Raw genomic sequence first — 23270 nt, 5'->3', positions numbered from 1 at the left:
TTATCTTATCTTATCGTGCCCACTACAGTTCTTCACCATATACTAACTAATGATCCTATATAGTACTACGCAGTCAATTGGTTAATTAATCAATGGGTGATCAAATTAGCACGCGACTGACAGGTCCACCCGAGTCCTGATAGATTGACACCAGTCTGACTCGATATGGATATGTAGTATGGACTCTGGAGATCTGTGAGATTTGTGATCATGCATCCACCTTCCAAGTTTCTCGTATGGCTTGTTTCAAGTTAATCGAGCTAGGCCCGTACTACAGCTAGTATAGTAGTCCAGTCCTATAAAAACAATCTAAATCTCCAATCTGCTCTGCGAAACGTGGCGGTGAACGGACTCACCGGACTCGCTAAAGGGCGCCGGCGCAACTAGTGTCTCCCCGCACTTTGAGTCGGACATTTGCACTCGAATCGTTTGTTTCTGAATAGAAAAGATCAACCAGGTTATTGGATGCTGTGAATATCAAGTCGTGTTGCACGGGGTGCCAAGTCAGCCGGGTAGCACGAAGAGCAGAGGCGAGGGCGAATATTAATAATTGAATCTTCTCCACCCAGCCTGGCGACTAACTTTACCCCGTCAACTTACCCCTCAGACTAGAGTCCACTTGGTCTGCCGAGGCTGGCATAAGCCTGGACAGGCACACACATGAGATCATGCATCGGGCGAATAGTGACTGACTAAGACTAGACGCTGTCTTCTGTCTTCTGGTCGTCCTCCCCGAGCCTCTCCCCTGAGTCTACACTAGTTGACACACACACATGTATATTGGTACATATACATCCAACTACATCACCACCACCATCACTGTCAATTGAGCAACAGCCCATGCTGAGTCGACATGCAGGTCCCCACGGGCGTGCTGGGCAATCTGACGCCTGACCAGGAAGCCCGCCTGCAGCAGCTATGGATGTTTCTGCTCAACGCCTTTGAGGGCGCCGACTCGTCGATTGCCAGTCAAAACACATTCACGTCGCGCACCAGCTTCGACGAGCTGCCGCGCTCGCCCAACAGCTTCGACACGGTGCGCACTGGCAGTCGATACAGCCTGTCCAGCCATGCAAATAATAACAACGCGGACTTGCATCTGCCTCCGACGCCGACCAGCCCAGTCTCGGGTCCCAAAAGGGCATATACGCAGCCTGTTAATAATAATTATGATAACAACAACAGCAATAACCCCAAAAAACTGCGCCGCCGCACTTCCATCCTCAGCAATGCATCCGAATCGTTCGTCGCCCGCACCGCCTCCACGCACAAGCGTGCCATGAGCTTTCATGCACAGTCCATGGGTGGCGTCAATCTGCGTCCCAGTCCGCAGAATGCGCAGGTCATGGCACGTGTCATGGCCTCGTACAAGCTGTCCCCGGACGAGCTGCGACAAACACTGCTCGGATCCGTGAAAAACGACCACCCGGACTCCATGCTCCTACGCTTTCTGCGCGCCCGGAAATGGGATGTCGGGAAAGCGTTTGTGCTGCTGGTGTCGACCATGGCCTGGCGAGCGAAGAAGATGCACGTTGACGACGACATTATCCCGAGAGGGGAGTTGTATGCGATGCAGCAGATGGCAAGCCCGAATCGGCGTGAGAAGCGCGCGGGAAATGACTTTGTGAAGCAGCTGCGTATGGGCAAGAATATTATTCATGGGGTTGATCGTGCTGGGCGGCCGATTGTCGATATCAGGGTGCGTCTGCACCATGCTGATGACCAGAGCGATGCGGTGCTGGAGCGTTATATTGTGCATACCATTGAGGTGTGCCGCTTGCTGCTGCGGCCGCCAGAGGTTGAAACTGCTGTTCGTATATTTGATTCGGTTTTGTATTTGCGTATGCTGATTCATGTAGGTCCTCATCTTCGACATGACCGACTTTTCCATGTCCAACATGGACTACACGCCCATCAGATTCATTATCAAATGCCTAGAAAACTTCTATCCAGAATGCCTCGGACTAATTATCATCCACAAAGCGCCGTGGTTTTTCTCAGGTGAGTCCATGCCACTTACTAGTAGATCACGAATATACTAACCCACTGGCGTAGCATCCTGGAAAATCATCAAAACCTGGATGAACGACTCGCTCAAGTCCAGAGTCCACTTCACCAAAACCCTCGACGACCTGGCTCAATTCATCGCCCCGGAAAACATCCCCGCCGACCTGGGCGGCCCAGACGCTTACAACTATCGCTATCTCGAGCCGGACACCAACGACAAGGCCGAAACACTCTCGAACGAGACATACTCTCCGACACGCGAGTTCCTGCAGGGCCAGCGCCAGCGCATTGCCTCGGAAATGCTCGACGCCACGCGCCTGTGGCTGCAGACGTCGGCCATGCGCGACCGCATCGGCACTGCGCTGCAGCATGATCGAAGGGTTGAGTTGATTGAGGAGTTGCGGCTGAATTACTGGCGTCTAGACCCGTTTGTGCGTGCGCGCACGCATCTTGATAGAGAAGGGGTGATTGTCGGTGACGGGGTTGGGTCGGTCAATATTTATCCGCATCGGGTTGCTGCTATCCTGGATGATATGGCTGAAGAGGACTCGGATGAGTCTGGGTCGGCGGCGTCGTCGGCGACGGCGTCGTTTGCTAATGGACTTGCCAATGGACATGACCATAGACACAGTGTGCAGAGTGTGCAGAGTGTTCAGAGTGGTAATAACGACGGCTTCGATTTCGGGCTCACAAGCCATCTCAGCGACGACACTGAAACAGAAAGCAGCATGTCCATGCGCGACAGCTTCATGCGCGAGTACGACGATAGCATGATTAGCGAGGATATGATCAGCGAAGTCGACGAGCTGCCAGCAGTCGCCCAGCAGCAACAACAGCAACAACAGCAACAACAGCTGCAAACCACCCAGCATACAACAACCCCCCCAGCACAACCCAAAACACACACCCCTATCGAAGAACCCTCAACTCATAGCCACCGCGAGAGTTATAGCCAAGACGAAGAAATGAGTGACTTTGACGACGACGATTTCGACGACGATGATGAAGACGTCGAAATCCACGACGCCGTGACGCACATGGTCGGCGGACGCGGCAGCGGTATTGTGCACCGCGCGGCTGTGCGCGTTGTCAACGTTTGATTTTGATTTTGAGTTTGATTTTTTTGCTATCTGAAGCGTTTTTTTTTTTTAAATATTCTTGTACAGTTTTTTTTCTGTTATTCGATTCATGGACACTGATTGTATTATGAGCTTGCGTTTACTTTCTTTTTTTATCTTTACTTCGATAGTCATGTTCATGGTCATATTCAATGATATAACGATGATATGTTACATACTTAGCAGCTACAATTTTATATACTACACTATACATCTACAAGGGGAAAAGAAAAAGTAACATTCAATATTCTCAATTCAATTCAACTCCCAACCCCACTTGCTTCACTTTTGTCGCGCAAATAAGGCGGTCAGCCAGTCAAGATAGTAGTAAATATATATATATATATGTAAGTAGTAAACCGGGTAGTGTGTCCACGGCAAGGCAAGTCAAAGAAAGTAATATGTGGTAAAGCATGCAAGACCGCCGATGATTTCAACAACAAAAAACAAAACAAAAAACCCTATAAGGCAAGGTAGCCATCCAACGCCGAATCAAAAGTTCATACACATAGCAGAGAAGACGGTAGCAGGAGCAGCAGCAGCAGTAGTAGTAGTAGTAGTAGTAGTAGTAGTAATAGTGTGACGACACGCGTTCAGTCGAGTTTGAATTCACGACAGTAGACAATAAAAGAAAAAAAAATAGTGAGTGTGGCGACAAAAAAGGGTATTAGTCGCAGGAAGTAGTATGCATAATATATATGTTATGTAGACGGGAAAAAATAAAAAGGAAAAATGCGGACGAATGTAGATGGTCGGTATATATATATATAGGATCTCGGAAATGTGAAAATATAGAAATTATCGCGCGGCGCGTGTCAAGGTAAAAGGATGCAAAGTGCGTTGACCGTAACGCGTCATTCGGAAAGCGGTGATATCAATCGAGACTTCAGACGTGTCGGAGCGATCGTCAACTTCGAGGATGGCGGAGTTGAGGTCGTCGGGGCTGTCGGCGCCATCGATCAACACGCCGCCTGGGCGTTTATCATCTTCGGCTTCCTTTTCTGTTGTTGCTAATTCGGATTCTTCTTTTTGTAGTCGTTCTTCCTCCTGCTCGGCCATGGTCGTCGCGGCCTCCAGGACCAGTTCATAAGCTCCGACCAACCCCTCCAGCTCGTCTAGACAATTACCCTCACGCAAGAACCGGTACGCGGCCGACTCGCAGAGATTCTGTGCGGCGTCGAGTTGCGCCTCGATAAAATCGTATGGGCTTTCCTTCTGGCGTGCGGGTCTGCGTGTGATACGAAAGTCTGGTATCTCTTCCGGTTCGGCGTTGTCGTCGTCTGGGGCGAGTGCGTTGTCATCGACTTCAATGGCCGACAGCAGGTCTGTTGACGGCGTTTCTTTTTCTTTTTCTTTTTCTTCGGTAGACGCCATTCGCATTCTCATTCGACCGCGGAGGGCGCTCTGCATTGAGGTTGAGATTCGAGATGACCGGATGCTGCTCTTGGCTGACCAGATATGTCGCACCATCTGCTCGAGGGCTTTTTGCGTGTGTCCATCATATAAAATGACTGGCTTTACTTCTTGTTCTTCCTCCTCTTCTTCTTCTTCTTCTTCCTCTGCCCCCTCCTCCTCTGCGTCCACACGGCGTCGCTTGGTGACTTCTCTGATCGACTCTCGAGACAAGATCCGTTTCAATCCACGTCTCGTCGACCTGGCTCGTAGACTCAAGGGGCGCTGGCTGTTGCAGGAAGACAGACTGGCAGTGGCGGGCTTCTTCCGTAATCCAGTTTTGGGCTTGTTCCTCGTCTCGGCGGCGAATTCTGCGCGTTTGGTGTAGACATGAACGGACAACTGGTTGGCGTCTGAGATCCACGAAGGGACGCTATCGCGGAGGTGAGCGAAGCAAGCCATTCTTCAAAAGAAAAATGGCAAATATATATATATATATAACAAGAGTATTATCTACATGGAGATAATAATAGAGTTATACAAGGGCATTGTATTGTTGAAAGGATGGGGAGAAATAAGAAGATGGGATGAGGCGAGAAGGGATGGACGGTGGAAAGTGCGGAGCCGAAGAGTGGTAAAGTCGAACAAAGGGCTGGGCCGGCGGCGGCGGGACACCTGGGGACAAAGGCGCGCGCGCGCGGACTTGGCGGATTTGGACCACAAAAAAAAAACTTAAAGAGAAAAAAAACAAAAACGGACAAATAAAGCGGAGCAGCCCGTTTGGATGGGGCGGATACTAGATAGAGAGCATAGGAAAGGGCCGATCCGCTGTTCTAAAATCCTTCGGCTGTGGTCCGGCGGTTCTTATTTGTTGATTTTCTGGTAGTGATGACTAGTGGCCACATTCAAAGCATGGCTATTGGCCCGGCGTACCGGGAGGTGGGTGCCTAGCGCCTGTGGTAGGACCAACCGCGGCACTGCGGAATGCCCACCGGGCTCCACCGTTTCGCCCCTCCTGAACCAATGGCAGTCAATAACTCACGCCACAGCCCACATTTCTGCGCTGGCCCCGGGCGAGTACCATGGGTAGACTCCGGGCTCTGCTGCAAGCGGTATGCCCGCCTTCTCCGGTCTGTCTTTGGCATCACTACATAGTACATTCATCATACTACTGTGCGGTGCGTTCTCCGTACCATCTATTTCAATTCACTACATGCGTCCGTTGCAAAATCAGAGTAAATCCTACGTACACTACTTGTAGATCACCGATCGACCCAAGGGAACCATAACTGACTCGATCCAAGGCAGGCCTGACTCGTTCAACACCATTTTTGGATCTCGGCGCGCCGCCACGGACTTTGCCCAGGCATCCTGACACATACCGGATTTCTCGCTATTTAACAAGCCGCGACCCAGCGATCTGTCTCTGATCTGCCGCGACTGAAATTATAACGTCGCACTGACAATTATTTTTTTCTCCATACAGATCGGACATCCCGTCTGCTGGGAAAGCTGAAAAGTATGAATAAAAGTATTAAAGTATAAAGTTGGGGGTCTGGAGTCTCCGGACTGCAGGAAGGGGGTTATCCGCCGTGACGGATTTGTCATGTTGCAGATCAGGTGACGCCCAACAGCCAATGGGTCGGGCTGGAACAGCTACTGATGCATCATGCATCATATTAGTAGTAGTAGTAGTAGTAGTATTCGTTTTTTTTTATTCGTACATTCTGATGATTTTACGTGGCTTCTCGTTCCCGTACTAAGGAAATCATCCAATTCATACCCTGTCATTTCGTAGTTGTTTTACCCTGTCGACCCAGCGTGTCGGTGCCGATAATACCACCGCTATAGTCTATCGGCATCAAGATTATCGGATCACCGCACAGGGCAGTCTGTTGAATCTGTCGCTGTTAAATCTGGTCGCCGTTACTGCGGGCCGCCTCAGGCGCCCACTTGGCATTCATCCACTGAGTCAATGACTAACGAGTCCATGAGTCAGCGCGGGCGTAGAGGCTTGGCATGTCATGTGACCCTTATCAGCACCTCCCCCTCACGTGACGATAGCGACTGCCGATCCCTCAGAATTTGGCCCGCGATTCTTCTTTTTGGCGCTTAATGCGTTCACCTCCAATTCAGCAGTCCGACCGAGTCAGATAGTCTGTCAGCTGCGTTGCATTTCTTTTTTTCCTCCCCTGTTTTGAGCTGACCCAACAACATGGGCATCACAATTCTCCCCCCCGTGGTGGAGGACATTCGCCGTCCGTCGAGTGACGAGCTGGACTCGGACGGCGATGTCGACATGGACGACCTGGACCAGCTGCCGACTAAACGACCGCGTCTCGCCAAAACGTCCAGCGCCAGGGGCAGCCGATCAGCCACGGGGCTTGTCGTTCCCGGTGAGTCGGTAACCAGCGATCCACAATGGATGAGGTGAGTGCCCTCTCTTGGTTCTTGATTCGCCCCTCTAACTATATCCGACAGAGGCCATGGCACCTTTACAACCCCATACTCGGCATCCATCATAGCCACCGTCGCCGGCACCGTGCAAAAGACAAACAAACTGCTCTCCGTCCATCCTCTGCGCGCCCGCTACATTCCCGAGATTGGCGATCTCGTCGTCGGACGCATCGTCGAGGTCCAGGCCCGTCGATGGAAAGTCGATGTCGCCGCGCCGCTGCTGGCCCAATTGCCCCTGTCAGCAATCAATCTGCCTGGTGGGATCCTGCGCCGACGAACCAGTGCCGATGAGCTGCAGATGCGCACGTTTTTCGTCGAGGGAGATCTTGTCGTTGCCGAGGTGCAGAGCGTGCATGCCGACGGCTCGGCAACGCTGCATACGCGCTCGCTCAAGTACGGCAAACTGCGAAACGGCGTGTTTCTTGCTGTGACAGGCACGGGCGGCAATGGCGCCACGTCGCGGACAGCCGCAACAAAGGGCAGCGTTGGAGCACACGCAGCGCCAGCGACGTCAGTCGGCGGAGTCGTCAGATCGCGCCGCCAGACGTGGACCGTCAGCACAGCCAACGGCGGCGGCGACGTCGATGTGGTGCTGGGCGTCAACGGCTACATATGGATCTCCAAGCACGCCGACGGCACGGCGGCCACGACGTCGACCACCGAGAACATCTCCATCACGCGGCTGGAAGATGTCGCACCGAGCTCGATCTATTCGAGTCAAAACGACGAGATTGCGCCGCAGACGCGGCGCGAGATTTCGCGCCTGTCGGGCTGTATTCGCGTGCTGGTTGAGGGCGGCATTCGCGTGGATGAAGACACGGTGATGCGCGCGTACGAGGCGAGTTTGCAGGCTGATTTGGAGGACGATGAGGATGATAATGAAAGTGCTGGCCAGGGGAGGGAATACCTGGGCGGAGCCAAGGGGCGGCGGGTTCTGGATGTGATGCTGGCTGTTGATTGATTGATGTATTATGTCTAGATATGCATAGATAGATACCCTCTCGTTGATTCTTGTCTTGATCGGTCTTGTATATTAAATTTGCAATCTTGTTCAAATGTTGATATGGCTTGCAGTATTAAGTCCTATGATAGCTTTGAAGGTCTGAACCTCAGTTTCAGGTGGTCAGTTGAGCACGTACTGTTGACTACATTGCATTATCATACAACTCTTTGGTGTTTATTTACCACTTGAATTCGTAAAATAATCGATACATAAACTAGTCAATTGAGTATAAAACATTGAATTAACCTTAAAATTCTTGGTTATCTCATATCGTGCCCGGACCACATGTGCATTTTAACATTTTATATATCAATTGCTGTATTTACCTGATCGATGACTTGAACCCTTGGTCAAACATTAACTGATACAAGCTTTAAGAGACTCCTAGTAATAATTGCCCAACAGACCAACGACAAGCTACTGCCAGTGAGAAGTTTTTGTTTGAGGAGTGTCAGATGTATACGATGGCAGCATTCGTCATCGCGCCCCACCGACTCCACCGCGGACGATGTATGTATCTGACGACGCATGTCTGGATCAGACAAGAAAATGCCTATTAACTCTCATATTGTATACGTATACATATATTAAAACCTCTACTCTGCTAAGCAATACCCAAAAACAGATTGAGACGCTCGAGAAATAATAGACAACCCATGGCAGATCGCATGGATCTGAAACCGATCCATCACAATTAGATTTAGCACAGCCTTCACATGCCCTTGAAATATTATTGGTGATGAAAAGTGAAACGTCACTGCACCCGCTTATTCTGGTTAAATTCAAACCAAAATAATACGTACCTCTCTGCAGTACTCGGGACCCGAGACAAGGTTTTGGCTTGTCACTGGTCTGGTCTGCCCCTCCCCTCTCTTGTGGCTTTTTTTCTCCGGCTTTTTCCAGGCACCACCCGTTTCTTTCTTCTCTTCCTGCCATCATCATCAACATAATAATGCTGTCTCGATGGACGACTGGTCGTTGATGTGGTTCGACACCTCATCGATTTCTTAGCATTTCATCACGTTCTGATCGTTCCGAAACGAAATAAAAGAAATGGCCCTCTCTGCATCCGCCGTCATCGTCATCGCCATCTGCGGCGCCGCCGTCGCAGTCACAATCCTCTTCGCCTTTGCGCGCTACTGGGGCGGACCGAATATACTCGCTGAGGAGAATTTCAATCGCTCAGAAGCGCAGGAAATGTATATGCGTCAGGTTCGGCAGCGATCGCGCGAGTACGCTTATACCGAGGCTGCTAGTGTTGCTGCTGCTTCTGGTGGTGGTGGTGGTGGGGCTGGATTTGGGCTTTCGACACGCACGTCGCAGGTTTGGTCGAATACAGGAGGAGGGCAGACGACGCCTGGGACGCCGGCTGCAGGAGGATACTGGCCACGACAGCAATATGGATATCCGTCACCCGGAGGAGGAAATGGTTATGGGAATGAGAATAGTCCTGGATATGTGAATTATTCGTCATATGACGAAGCAGGAGGCGGACAGCATTACTACGAGCAGCAGTCGCCGTACGGCAATGAGTACTATGAATACGAACAGCAGCAGCAGCAGCAACAGCAGTATCCCCCAAAACAGGCACAGGTGCAGGGACAACAGAGTACAAGTCCGGCAGGGAGTAGGCCGGTTAATGGCGAGAGTTCAAGACGGTATGTCTGACTATTTGATACCCCAGAAGAAACAAAAAAGAGATGAATGCTAATGCAGATATCTTTTTCCAGTCCGCTCGATGAACACGCGCCTCCGCCTGTTTGAGTTCTGAGTTCCGAGTTCTGAATTCATCGAGCTGTGGACGATAACCATGTCCGATTCGGGTTTCATGTATATTTATTGATTGATCTATTTATTGTTTTGATAGTGTTTGTCTGGACTGGATTGCTAGGGTTTGATGTGCTGGATGTGTAACGATTTGATGCGATTTTATCATATTATACCAGGTTCAAAATTACGGCGCGGAATTGATTGTTAAATATTGGTATATCCTATACTTTGTACATGTATATGTATTTTTACTTTATGCAAGTTGTGCTCGGACTGGACGTCGTATTGTGGACTTGCCTATTTAGGAAATATCGGGCAGCACATATGGAACATATCAACAATTTCCATGTTCACTATTGAATTGTTTATAGATAGGTAAGAAACATACGACGATGCAACAATTATCCAATTAATCTCATTATTACTAGATATACTTCCTACATGCTATGTATACTTGAATCATACATAACCCACCCACACCCACACCCACGCCTCACCCACCCCCCACACACACATTGATACGTAAGTCTTACGACTACTCCTCCTCATGAACCACAGCCCCCGACTTCTCCATCTTCAAATCCTCCACCTCAGTCGCCCCAGCCAAGCCAAGTTCCTCATAGATACGCTGCATGCGGTCGCGGTCCGCTGCCGCAATACTGCCCATATCACCACCAAAAAACACATCCAGCTCTTCGAGCGTCTTGTCCTTGGTTTCCGGGAAAAACTTCCAAATGAAGAACCCACCACCAGCACTAAAGACAGCAAAGAAGATATATGTGCCGTATTTCATCGTGTCGAGCATGTCCTTGGTGGTCAGGCCGATAATAAAATTGAACATCCAGTTTGTCGAGGCAACCAGCGAAACACCGCGGGAGCGCATGCTGGCGGGGAAGATTTCTTGGGCGAGTACCCAGGAGACAGGGCCCCAGGAGTAGGCAAAGTTGACAGCGAACAGCCAGATAAAGGCAATGGCGACCCAGCCCTGCGTGACAGCCAGGTGTTCGTTCAGGTTCCACTGGTCTTCGTAGACACCCTCGACGCTGGCGACGATGACGTGGCAAATACACATGCCAATGGCACCGATAATCAAAAACGACTTGCGACCAAACTTGTCAAGGAAAAGGACGGCAGGCAGAGTGAAAATGATTTGCAGAATGCCAGTGACACCCGTAGCCAGCAAGGTGGTCGTCGTGGACGAGAAGCCAAAGCTACTGAAAATCTGGGGCGCGTAGTACAGCACCGCGTTGATACCGGTAAACTGCTGAAACACCATCATGCCACATCCCAAGAACACACGTCTGAACATGTTGGGCGCGAAAAGTGCCTTCCACGGGGCAAAATTGCCGCCTTGGCCAATCAGTATCGCTTCTGTTTCCTCGTCAAACTGGACGGCTGCCTTGATTTCCATCAACTCGGCCTGGAGCAGAGGGTCATGGGGCTCGAGACGGCGAAGCTTGCTCAACGATGCTCGGGCTTCGTCTTCGCGGTGCTTCAACATCAACCAACGGGGGGAGAAGGGGAAGAAGAACATGCCGAAGAACACTAGGAAACAAAAATGTTAGCAAGTCTCTTACAATGCATGTTAAGACAAGACATACAAATCCAAGCTGGAATCAGCTGCAAGGCCAACGGTACACGCCAGGAAGCGTCCGTCTGACCAGTGCAAGGGTGTCCGTGGTTCTGTGCATAGTTGTACGACCCATCTGGGAGATAAGGGTTGGCGATTCCCTCGGGCTTGCACTTGTTGCTACCCACAAAGGAGAAGCCAAAGTCGAGCCAAAAGGCAATGGTAGTACCGATAGTAATAGAAAGCTGCTGCAGCGAAACCAGCGATCCACGAAGCTCCGGAGGCGCAATCTCGGCCTGGTACAGCGGAATGACCATGGAGAACATGCCAATGCCGATACCACCGATGATACGACCGGCGAAGAAGTAGGCAGGCGACTGAGCACCAGACTGCAGGCCAGTGCCGAGGGTGAAGATCAATACAGCCACCATCATACTATACTTGCGCGAGATTTTGTCGGCCAGCCATCCGTTGAAAAGAGCACCAGCCCATGCACCAAGCTCGAGCGCAGCCACGAGCCAGCCCTGGATGGTCGATCCCATCAAGCCGGGAAACTTGTTTTGGAAGCTCTCCATAACCAAGATAGGCGACATGACTCCTTGATCGTAACCATACATCATACAACCGAGAGAGGCGAACACGCAGGTCATGAAGACGTACGGGTTCTTGACCATGCCCACGATTCCGTGAGGCTTGGTGGCATTTTTGCGACCAACCAGGGACTGGCTGTTCTTTGCCTCCTTTGCACCGGCTAGGACGGCCATGTTGCTGGTTTGTCTGATAGCAAACAAGGGTAGCAGACGTAAGTACTGAACGAAAGAGGGGTGAGTAACCAAGGACAAGAGGGGAGAACGGGGCCCCCCAGGGCTCTTTATGTATTTACGCCTTTGTGCATTTGGCCGTTACCGCGTACGCCCCGTTACACCTTTTCATCTGGGATTCTGGAGCGTGGCTGAAGTCTCCCCGGTCCCCCCTCCCCCAAATGGGGTACTGCATGGCACAGAAAGGTAGGAACAGAGCATGGGGTGGTGCACTTGTGCAACTAGCGGTTGTCGACTTCAGACTGGGGTCGCCACAACTGTAAACACTAGCCTCGTATGGGCATGGATTCAATACGCTCACGGCGTGTTTCCAAACTAGCGTCATTATTAAGCATTTATTAGAGAAATCCTTTTGGCCAATCCGACGAGTGTTTGGTTCGCAGACGCTGGGGACGCGCGGCCAGAGTTAGGGCTCTGTTGTCCGGCACCGACGGCAATAAAACGCTCCGCAACATTATTGTTGCACTGGGGCCCTCCATCTGGGGTACAAAACGCCGTCCTCGTGACAAATATTCTGTGTATCCCTGGAAGCGGTGTTCGCTGGAAATAATTTAATTACCAACTCTGAAGGTGCGTTGGTTGTCTTCGCTAGCAGCCGCTTTCTTATTCGATGCCATCTGCCAGCCCGGCAATAACGTCTGTGACCGTCGCTGAGATTGACCTACTATGATTTTTAAACGAGCTGCAGATGGCTACAACCTTGCGCCGGGGTTGCAGTGGCTTGCACTAGGCGGTTACCCCGAGCGAATAGTTTGGTGGTTACCAACAGAGGTGAGACAACCTGTTGGTTTTTTAACAGCTTCTTTGAAGACAACAACGATTGACCCAACTGACCATAGTCAAACCCCAGGTTCTGACACTGCCTTTTGCCTTTCGGATTTGCCCTCGATTAGTTGTCGGTCGTACAAAGTAGCTTTATCCCAAAATCATTCCATGCGGCTTGTATCCTCAGATCATTAAATCCATCCCTTGGCAAGGCTTAACAAAGCTTGTTTTGCTGTTGATGTCTGACTGCCAAGCGGACAAACTCTGGCATTACGCCGCGTCGAAAGTTTCGGTAATGAGGACGGAAACAGGCTGAAGGTATTGGCTGTGATTGGATTAAAATTTCCGGTGGTTTGACTAGAAGTTTTTCACGTGGTTATTTCCCCCCTAGCGCTGTGCGAAAGAAAGAACCGTTGGCCACCCGGAATGTTAACTTGGAATGTTGTAACCTGATCTCAGGTACGTTGGATGTGGAGACGCGTGGTTGACACGACCGAGCGCCGAGCGGGCTCCTAGGCCGATAAGACTCCATACCTTGATCCCGATAATTCTCCATCCCGAGTAATAATTCGCCGTTGTTTCACTCATCGGTAGTTCCGAGTTGCTGCGGAGGCGGGGAAACACGAAGCAATTTGTGCTAGTGCTTTCTAGAAAAGGCTAACCTGTCAGTTGATGCGAATCTTGCGGGCTGTCAATCTGACTCATGTTTAATATAGATCCTAGATCAGGGCACTGAGCTATTGAATCTGGTACGGTCTGTGTGTTGAGGATAAAAACAGGACAAATGACGACTTGACATGAATATTGTAGAGTGACCTGCAGCCAGTGGCAGTCTTGAACTGCTGGTTGGAGTGTTGAGAGAAGGAGAGTTTGGGAGGGGGATGGCCGACCAAGGAGCAAAAAAGGCAGGCAGCCTACATGTGTAAGCGAGGACCGCCCCTTCCATCTCATTAATACATATATGTATGCATGCAAATGCGAGGATGAGCAGACTGCACGACGCAGCCGACTGACACAGTTGAATGATACAGGCATAGAGTGCATGGACACAGCTATTTGTTTTCCCAGTCACTCTATATCGTACCGTTCAAGACCCACAACTGGTTTCTGCCGCGGGAATCAGGCAACAACATCACGTGACAAGCCTGGCGCGGATGCCTGAAAAGCGAGGCAGCACTGGTCACCAAAATCACGTGACAAAAAAGAGAAAACTATTCCTGATATAGCCTAATTCTGATGCTAGCAAAATCAGGCAACAATAATCCCAAAGAGGCACTCGGTACTCACGTGACAGCACGCTATTGACGCCAAGGCAGGAGCTGTGACAAAAGTGGGGTCTCCGAACCATCCCAGCACTGCGATTGGTCCAATTAATCTGACATGGAGTGAGCGGCCCGCCAAGATCTCCGCTGCGGGGCCAGCTAACTGCCTGGCCCAATCAGCAACGCGATCCCCGAGAACAAGTCACCGCCAAGATCTCCAATAAGGTTAAATCACCTTGAAAAAAGGGACTGTTCTTAGGATTATTGAGATTTGACAGGGCTCTGTGTAGGCTTGGCTTCTGCAGCTTTTTCCTTTTATGTTTCGTGTTTATGTTGCTCGCAGCACAGCCACATCTGGCCCAGTCCATGTCATCGTGAGTGGGCATTCATCCGTCTTGCTTTTCTCGTGTGACTTGTCGCTCCGTATTATTCTTCTTTCCTTTATTCTTCTCTCCTTTATTCTCCTCTCCTTTATTCTCTTCCTCTTCTTTTTCTATCCTTTACCGGTCCTTCTCTTGCCATCTATCTATTTAATTGCAATTACGTTCATGTGGTCTTGACCCGAAAAAAGTTTTGAGTGTCAACAATGTCCTCGCTCAGCCAGCGCCGGCCTGCCAGCGCCACCGCCGACAAGATAGAACCCGAGCGCGAGCTCCCACAATACAGCTCCAACGACTCCGAAAAACAGCAACACTCTCTTGCTCTTGGGAGATTTCGCGTCGCAACGGCCGGAGAAAGTGGCCGATCAGGATTCCACCCGTGGTATTTCCTGAAAGTATGTTTCCGAAGCACATGCACCCTGTCGATGGTCGTCAACATCTTCTGGCCTGTCGTCCCTGCTGCTATCGTTCTCGGTTTCGCTCGCCCCGACCTCAAGGTCTGGGTGTTTGCGCTCAATTATATTGCTATGGTCCCGAGCGCCAATCTGATGGGCTTTGCCGGCGGCGAGCTGTCTCGGAAATTGCCCAAGGTTGCCGGAATTCTGCTAGAGACGAGTTTAACTTCGGTCGTCGAGCTGATCCTGTTTATGGTCCTGATTAAGAAAGATGTAAACAATAGTTTTATTCCTGTCATCCAGGCCGCTATCTTGGGTTCCATTTTGGCCAATCTGCTTTTGTGCCTGGGTCTGTGCTTTTTCTTTGGTGGTATAAGACGAGAAGAGCAGATTCTGCACGAAGCTGTCAGTGAAGTCGGATCTGGTCTTCTTCTGGTGGCTGGTTTCGCCCTGTTGATTCCGACTGCCTTTTATTCCGCCTTGTCTGGAACAGCTCAGGGAAATTCCACTTTTACGTCAGAGGAGCTTATTGTTAACACCCGGACAATCAGTCGGGGGACATCTATCATTCTCTTAGCCGCGTTCGGCATGTACGTGTTTCGATTCTTTTTTGTTAAACCTCGACCGACAAAACTAACCAAGCTAGGTTCCTATGGTACAATCTACGTACCCATCACGGTATTTTCGATGAAGTGCTCGAGAACGACGAGAACCAGGACGAAGATGGAGACAGAGAGCGAAGGCGGCCGAAGCTGACTTTGCTTGAGAGTCTTATCGCAACGGTCGTTGCACTGGCACTGGTCGCCATTTCGGCTGTCTTTTTGGTCGAGAACATCCCTGCCATCAGGGAGCGAGGCGTGCCGGACAACTTTATCGGTCTGATCCTGGTTCCTCTGGTTGAAAAGGCGGCAGAACATTTGACTGCAATCGATGAAGCATGGTTAGTTTTCTCTCTCTCTCTTCTAATACCGTCCGTCAACTAATATATTCCAGGGACAATCAAATCAACTTTGCCCTCTTCCACTGCCTCGGCCCTTCGATCCAGACTGCCCTGCTTAATTCTCCTCTGGTCGTCATTGTCAGCTGGGGACTCGGCAAAAACATGGATCTCAACTTTGAGATTTTCATGATTGTCCTCCTGGTCATGTCCATTCTCGTGGTAGGCAATTTCCTGCGCGACGGAAAATCAAACTACATGGAGGGCGGCCTTTGCGTGCTTGTCTATCTGATTATCGCCCTTACGACATGGTATTACCCTAACCCAGAAGAAGGCACGACAAACGTGCAGATGCCTGGGGAATGACAGGGGAAAAAGTGCTATAGATTTCATCTTTCTTTTTTCTCTCAGCATATGGACGCATGGCGAAGATTGAAATTACTGGCGCAGAATCGTTTATCCAGCATCCTCATATATATATCCTTAAGCTCTTATCATTTACCATCTGATTACATATTCGCATATATATCTATATATATCTAATTCCATTATCATCATTTCTTCAAAACATACAAAAACGAGTCTCGCTTCGACGGAGTCTTCCACTCAATCACATAATCCCCCTTTTCCATCTTCTCCTCCACAAATCCACACTTTTGTAACACTTTGATCGACCCAGCATTCTCCGTATCCACCCACGCCGTTAATCGGTCAAACTGCGGCTTTAAATGAAAATAGTGCTGCACATACACGCGCAAGGCCTCGGTTGCGTACCCATTTCCCCATGCTGAGGGGTGCAAGATGTAACTCAGTTCCACTGGGGTGGGGTTTGTTTTGTGGGTGCCGATGACGCCGATTATATCATTATTGTTATTGTTATTTTCATTTTCATTTTTATTCTGGTCTGGTTTGAGAAGGATGGCGTAGACTTCGACGTCGGGATTTGTTTCAACTAGTAGCGCAGACATCCAGGTGCGGGTGTCTTCTAGGCTTTTGCAGATGCCGCGGGAGCTATACATTCAAATCAGTTTACATGTACTTGTGTCTTTTTTTTTCAGAAGAAAAAGTGAATACCTCCATTGAGTAGCTTCTTTACTCGACCAGATGCGGTAATACCCTTCCAGATGATCGCTGGTGAAACGGGTCAATATCAATCGAGGAGTTTCCATTGCGCCGTATTATTATTTTGACTTGTATGTAGAAGGAAAGTTGGTGGGAATTGGGTTCGCAGCTTATATTTATACTCATGTGGTACCATGGTTAAAAGTGCCACAACGAGGCTGAGCCGATCCGCGAATTGCCCGTTTGGGTAATTATGACTCACCAGCTGTTGAGGTTTTTTTTTGGAATTTTTTTTTTCAGCTTTGTACTTTTATAATTCTACATTTTTATGGCTAACTAAAATGATTTGGTGCTATTTCAGTAAGCGACAAATATTCTTATTTGTCTATTTCTAAAAAGAGTACATATATTTCTCACCTTGGCGATAGCATTTTGCACATGCCTATTTCTTATTGTTGCTATTCTACTAGATTTTCGGCCTGGATCACAATGAATGCACATTCCAAATTCAGGCCAGCACTGTCAGTTCCACTGGTGATGAAAAGGATGTCGTTGCCATTGGCGTGGAGCTTTTCTTGTACGTCGCATGATGGTTTTTCTTCTTTCCAGGTTTTCAAGGAGTTGGCGATGACTTTCAGCAGAGCCTTGCAAGTAGATGAGGACATCTTGATCCAGAGATCTTATCTTGGGGTCACCTTGGACGTATTCAGTATATCCTGAAATCACATACGATGTTTCTTCTGATGTCAGCCATAACCGATTGGATGACCCAACCACCTTTGATGACAGAAGATGGTAGAATAGATAAAAATCGAAAAGAAAAAGCTAGCTATACTGGGTTTGAGAAGCTTGGTTATCGAAATCGGTTGCTCCATAGGTAGTCACGATACGGCTTCTTTAAGACACGTCTGGTGGACATGCAAACAAAGTAATACACCGAGAGAAATATAGCTCTCGGTAATGTGTAAAAGATTAGGAGAAGAATAAGAGGTGAAAAAGATGAAGTCAAAGAGACAGAAAAGCGGGGTTGACCATGTCTGGGCGAGAAATTTTCGTAGCTTGCACCATATTCGGTCGTTCCCTGCTGACCGAAAGAAAGGAAAAGCGACTGTAGTATAACCGATCACGGTTGTATTTCATACGCTTCAGGCAACTGTTTCAATTGTCTCCCATCCTTTGTCGACACTGAAATCGAGTTTGCTTGCATTGATATTACTGGCGCCGCTGTCTACATGCTTGCTATACGAACTTGCTTATAACTCATCATTGTTTAGAAAAGTTCATGGGTTAGCTCTGTCACTCAACTTCAACTTTAAAGGTCCCATTTTATTATCAATTGATATCAAGATATACATATGTTGGCTCCTTCCCTGCCCCACTTCTAAGGCTTTGTAAGATACCTTTATTATTAAGCCAACCAAAAAGTGAACCCATACCGTTGATGTCATTTGTAAAGTTTAAATATTTCCCCGTTATCATAATATCGCCTCCACCCACTGGATAGGACTTTCGCGATGGTCAGCAAAATGAGCTATCAAGAAAGCACCCAGAATAACTTCAAATGATACGTTGGCGGTCGCTTTTATCTCTTTTACGAGAGGCATGATATTTTCTAATATCAACATTGAATGCTTGGAAGGCTAATCTCTGAGTAGCGCCATGGTATATCCAAGAAACATGTACGCCACTTAAGTCTCCTAGAACACCATTCACATCATCTTCTGAAACGTGTAAGGCAGACCGACTATGCAGTAACATAAAGTTATTGAGACTCACTTCTACCAGTTCAACATTAATGTTCCCAATGGGTTTGTAGTCAAGAGTCCCGAGGCAGCTTGGGATGTCGTATACAATATCGGTGAGTTTTTGATGGAGCGACTGGGTTTGACCGTTGCGAGGAATCCAAGGTCACTTCTTCAATGCTAAGACAACTCTAGATGCACCATCAGTTTTGAAGGCTCAAATCCTCGCGGGTGGGCGTGGTAAGGGCAAGTTCAAGAGCGATGGCAAAGGTGGCGTTCGCATTGTCAAATCGTGGGTTCCTGAGAAACACCCGATGATTTACCAGCTCTGATAAACCTTTAGACCGGATGAAGCTTTTGAAAACGCGTCTCAAATGCTCGGTTCTTATCTCGTCACGAACCAAACCCCACCCGGTGGTCTTCCAGTGAAGAAACTATACATCTACAAATCTGTGGATATTTCCAAGGAATTCTACCTGGCTATTACCTTTGATCGCGAAAGGTACATGCCTGTTCTCCTAATATCTGATGAGGGGGGCGTCAATATCGAGTCAAACGTGAATAAACTTCAGCGGTTTTGGTTTCATCTCACTACTGGAATTACCCCTGAGATTATGGCCTATATCGAAGCACAGTTTGGATTTTCTGACAACGAAATGAGGGTGGTCTCACATATATTGTCTCAACTAGTAAAGTTGTTCCGGGACAAAGACGCTACTCTCCTCGAGCTGAATCCTCTCGTACGTACAACGGAAGGGACCTTTATTTGTCTAGATGCAAAATTGAACTTTGATGAATCGGCAATGTTTCGACAGACTGACTTGTTTAGCCTCGAGGAACATTTGCCGGAGGAGAAAGATGAGTATGAAGCTTCGAAGCTGGGTCTTTCCTACGTTCGTCTTGACGGTAATATTGGTGTTATTGTGAACGGTGCTGGTTTGGCAATGGCAACCAATGACTTGGTCACTTGGAACGGCGGGAAATGTGCGAACTTCTTGGATATTGGTGGTGGTGCAACCGAGGAGACATTATCAAAAGCATTTTCGATTCTACATGGCGATACCCGCGTAAAAGGGCTGCTCATAAATATATACGGCGGTGAGTGTATCGTTTTTGCCGAAAATGATCATAGCTAATTAGTAGGAATTGTTCGCTGTGATATGATTGCCGATTCGATACTTGCTGCTTCTGCTGCGACGGGAGGATTCAATATTCCAGTCGTGATTCGCCTACAGGGTACAAACTGCGAAACGGGCTCCAAATTGGTAAGTACATATCTTCTACTTCTTACTGCTTGCTAATCATTAATGCTACTGCTAGATCCGAGAATCTGGCCTGGATAATGTATTAATGGAAGCTGATTTCGAGGAAGCTACTAAAAAGATCGTCGAGCTTACAAATAATTAAGGCTTGTGTATTGGATGTTAAAAAGTCTTTAGGGGATACCTCACTAGGACTACCGGATTTGGCGCTGGTGTGAGCACCTACACAATATTTTCCCCTTTTTGCAGTCCGTGGCTATTGGTTTATTTTAGCAAGTCTCCTACTTGCAGGAGTCAATATATATTGAGGAAAAGAGTACCATTATCCCTGTAACAATTTTGGTAAGCTTTGAATATACGAATATCAATTAAGATAGCGAATTTCCCATTCAAATATGAAGAACCCTTCTTGACTTATAGCATCTGTTGATTCAAGAGCTTGGCGGGTGTCATCTCACGCTCTAAGAATCGGCATTTCATGCATACTATTCGACACCTTCGTTTGGCTTAAACAGGAGTTCGCCATTGATGTTGACGATATGTTCATCAAGATGACATTGAGCGGCTACGAATTCACTCGATTGATTTTGAAGATTGGCACGAAGTATGGGCAGTCGAGATGGTCCTTCTCTGTATAGCTGTAGATCCCGACAGGTCTGAGTCACGTTCTTTCCGCCCCAGATGAAACGCCCTAGTATGGATGTGGTTACCATGCGCCAGAAATGTTATTGAAAGAGATACATAGACCTTACCATTATCATTACCGAGAAAGTCATCAAGCAAGATATGACTGGTCAGACCTGATCCTTCCTCGTTATTGCATATAGCAACCAGAAAGGTTGTCCCTGGTTCACGCCCAGGACTCAGGTGAACATCGCAGGCGCTTTCATGAAAAGACATTGCGAGAAGGCAAGGAAATCGCTTCTTGTTCAATGTATGTTCGGATTTGATAACAGATGGCGGACATTATTGCCATGGGGTGGGTCGTAGGGTGTGCATGCCCACTTACATAGATAACGGATCGTTAACGCTGAGATTAGGTTAGGACTGCATAACTATGACGCAGCGGGTCAAGATCGCCACCGTAGGCTAAATGATATCGAAGTGATTAGTGGAACTAACAAAATGGTTGTAAGCTCACATGATACTGAGAAAACTAATGATTGAGGGAACAAGACTCGAAACGGCCGTAGAAGCTACCGTTTTTGGCCACCTGCGAACCATCATATCTTGAAATGGAGTATATCCTATACACATAATGATTGATTGGGAATATATCATATATAATATACCGAAATAATATACGACATATATATACAGAACTAGGAAGGACGGATAGATAGGTACGAGCGTTTTCATGAATCTAATTTTATTCTTCGCAGTCAATTAACCCATATTATGTTTGCGAAAATGCAGCGCAGCAACCGCCAAACTATTATATGAAGCTGTATTGACTAAAGATTTCTAGATGAAAAAGAATATTAGAAAATATCTATAAATCTAAAGATAAATAGATTAGTAAACTGATTTAATATCTAGTCAGAGCTTATAGCTAATAAGAAAAAAGTTTCTTAAAAAGGTTTTGTATATTTAGAAATTCTATATATTCTTCTGAATACATTTTTAGAAAGATTCTTATATATATAAATAGTAAAATATTCAGTAATTTATTAGTAATACTACTATCTAATTATATCGTTAGGCCATTGCTGGCCGCTCCCCACTGACATGCTCCATTCTAGGGCTCTAGAGCTAACCCAAATCAACGCCGTCAGAATCCCACACTACAGAACACTTGTGAACTTGAACTTGCTATTCCCAGCTTGCACAGACGGAGCAAGCCCAATAATACCTAACCTGATAATTAGTTAACTGGGGTTGTAGATGCGGTGGCTCAACTTACCACAAGCTAGTCTCCCTCCAGCATTTCCTGTTTTCTTAGACTCTTCGTTTCCTCCACGCCCAAGATCGTCCGTGCCAGCGTGCACAACAGTCATGCGCTATATTCGATAAAAGCATTAGATAACTTCGTCTGTGTGTGCTAGCGAACTCACCCCAATTACACTCTCGGGTCCAACCAACTTCACTAGACGATCCTCAAGGGACCCCGTAGAATCTCCCATTGAATCAGTTTGGAAGTTGCCTAGGTCGCCAACATGGCGGTCCTCATCCGTTGGGGCACCGTGTGAGCGACTGAAAGGGTTAACTATTACGCAAGACATTTCATTAGATACGTGAATGCAAACTGCGAGGATCGGAAAAAAAGTACTTACAGTGCGGACCGGCAGAAGTACACCCATTAGTATTATCCCCGAACTCATGAATGTGAAATGCCCTCTGGGAGTTGGGACTATTGCCTCGGATATGCCATGAGATGATGGTCGGTGCAGTTTCGCTTGCCTGGTCAAACGTAATCGTTCCAGTAACAGTTGAGTTACCACGAAGCAGGGCGACTGGGGGATAACTTGGTTAATGAAATGATACCGGGAGGCGTAACACAAGCACTTACTTGCTTTCACCATACTTAGTCGGACTATTGTAGTGTGTGAAAGACGAGCTCCAAGTAGTAAAGGTCCATATCGAGATCGCAGTCGTGAACCACTCGTCTTAATAAATCCATAATACAAGCAGTGGGCGCAAACTTAGGGTTTGGTATAGAGATGGGCTAGGTCTTCATTCTTGGCGGATATTGCGGATGTGTCGGCGTTAACTCCAACATATATGTAAGCCAAGATAAGAAGTCCTCACATCTCCACGCCTAAAGATCTTTACGTAATAATATCACTGGTCGTGATTTCCAGAAATTGCGTCTATTAGGCTCAGGAACCAAAGAAACAGAAGACCAGACAACGTCGTAGCACTCATGAAGCAACTAAGCCATGAGGGAGAACGAAGACGGCAGCTAGATGAAACGCATCTTTCTACGGACTACTCCGTTGGAAACTGGGCCTCGCACAATCAAAGGGGGTATTCGTTGACTGGGTTTTCAATTTGATTTGGATCTACAGGAATAGAGGAGCCATGATGACTTCATTGCCTCTGGAATGCGTTTCGAAGTCCTTGCTTGACGGATCATGCATGATGAAAATATTGCTGGCTTGAGTCCACTGGAGAGAGGCTTTTTTATTGTATAATTTCAGTAATTGGTAAATGAGCAGCCAAATCATAGTCCTCTACCGATTATTGATTGCATAAAGGAAGACGTTAGAGAATGCCTAGATTGAGCACTGCTCAGTGGCACAAGGAAAGTTGGCAAGTGACAGTCTATTGGTGTGATATCGAACTCAATTCTCCGCGGAGCTGGTCATCACATGGATAGATAACCCT

At 48.0% G+C, this 23270-nt stretch overlaps 9 protein-coding genes across 9 annotated transcripts; 5 read left to right on the top strand and 4 right to left on the bottom strand.

Moving 5' to 3' along the window:
• Window positions 1-853: 853 nt before the first annotated feature.
• On the top strand, window positions 854-3107 carry TRUGW13939_11637 (uncharacterized protein; the record flags this gene model as incomplete). The annotated part of the gene is made up of 3 exons (XM_035494743.1): window positions 854-1810; window positions 1860-2001; window positions 2056-3107. 3 exons carry the CDS (start codon window positions 854-856, stop codon window positions 3105-3107), a joined length of 2151 nt encoding a protein of 716 aa, XP_035350636.1.
• Window positions 3108-3923: 816 nt separating this feature from the next.
• On the bottom strand, window positions 3924-4979 carry TRUGW13939_11636 (uncharacterized protein; the record flags this gene model as incomplete). Its single annotated transcript, XM_035494742.1, has 1 exon — window positions 3924-4979. One exon carries the CDS (start codon window positions 4977-4979, stop codon window positions 3924-3926), a length of 1056 nt encoding a protein of 351 aa, XP_035350635.1.
• Window positions 4980-6732: 1753 nt separating this feature from the next.
• TRUGW13939_11635 (uncharacterized protein) lies at window positions 6733-7935 on the top strand (the record flags this gene model as incomplete). Its single annotated transcript, XM_035494741.1, has 2 exons — window positions 6733-6947; window positions 6999-7935. 2 exons carry the CDS (start codon window positions 6733-6735, stop codon window positions 7933-7935), a joined length of 1152 nt encoding a protein of 383 aa, XP_035350634.1.
• A 1095-nt stretch (window positions 7936-9030) lies between these two features.
• Window positions 9031-9741, top strand: TRUGW13939_11634 (uncharacterized protein; the record flags this gene model as incomplete). Its single annotated transcript, XM_035494740.1, has 2 exons — window positions 9031-9635; window positions 9708-9741. 2 exons carry the CDS (start codon window positions 9031-9033, stop codon window positions 9739-9741), a joined length of 639 nt encoding a protein of 212 aa, XP_035350633.1.
• A 541-nt stretch (window positions 9742-10282) lies between these two features.
• TRUGW13939_11633 (uncharacterized protein) lies at window positions 10283-12081 on the bottom strand (the record flags this gene model as incomplete). Its single annotated transcript, XM_035494739.1, has 2 exons — window positions 10283-11292; window positions 11349-12081. 2 exons carry the CDS (start codon window positions 12079-12081, stop codon window positions 10283-10285), a joined length of 1743 nt encoding a protein of 580 aa, XP_035350632.1.
• A 2670-nt stretch (window positions 12082-14751) lies between these two features.
• On the top strand, window positions 14752-16243 carry TRUGW13939_11632 (uncharacterized protein; the record flags this gene model as incomplete). The annotated part of the gene is made up of 3 exons (XM_035494738.1): window positions 14752-15530; window positions 15587-15880; window positions 15934-16243. The coding sequence occupies 3 exons, from the start codon at window positions 14752-14754 to the stop codon at window positions 16241-16243; spliced, it is 1383 nt and encodes a 460-aa protein (XP_035350631.1).
• Window positions 16244-16431: 188 nt separating this feature from the next.
• Window positions 16432-17046, bottom strand: TRUGW13939_11631 (uncharacterized protein; the record flags this gene model as incomplete). The annotated part of the gene is made up of 2 exons (XM_035494737.1): window positions 16432-16888; window positions 16952-17046. 2 exons carry the CDS (start codon window positions 17044-17046, stop codon window positions 16432-16434), a joined length of 552 nt encoding a protein of 183 aa, XP_035350630.1.
• Window positions 17047-18734: 1688 nt separating this feature from the next.
• TRUGW13939_11630 (uncharacterized protein) lies at window positions 18735-20088 on the top strand (the record flags this gene model as incomplete). The annotated part of the gene is made up of 6 exons (XM_035494736.1): window positions 18735-18747; window positions 18877-18973; window positions 19025-19421; window positions 19497-19779; window positions 19825-19946; window positions 20002-20088. The coding sequence occupies 6 exons, from the start codon at window positions 18735-18737 to the stop codon at window positions 20086-20088; spliced, it is 999 nt and encodes a 332-aa protein (XP_035350629.1).
• A 1639-nt stretch (window positions 20089-21727) lies between these two features.
• Window positions 21728-22406, bottom strand: TRUGW13939_11629 (uncharacterized protein; the record flags this gene model as incomplete). The annotated part of the gene is made up of 4 exons (XM_035494735.1): window positions 21728-21795; window positions 21847-21943; window positions 21998-22149; window positions 22217-22406. Coding segments are annotated over 4 exons (507 nt in total), but the record flags the coding sequence as incomplete, so codon positions are not given.
• Between the last annotated feature and the right edge of the window lie 864 nt (window positions 22407-23270).

This window comes from Talaromyces rugulosus, chromosome VI (assembly GCF_013368755.1).
Source record: "Talaromyces rugulosus chromosome VI, complete sequence".
Taxonomy (NCBI): domain Eukaryota; kingdom Fungi; phylum Ascomycota; class Eurotiomycetes; order Eurotiales; family Trichocomaceae; genus Talaromyces; species Talaromyces rugulosus.
This window is presented reverse-complemented; position numbering and strand designations above follow the sequence as displayed.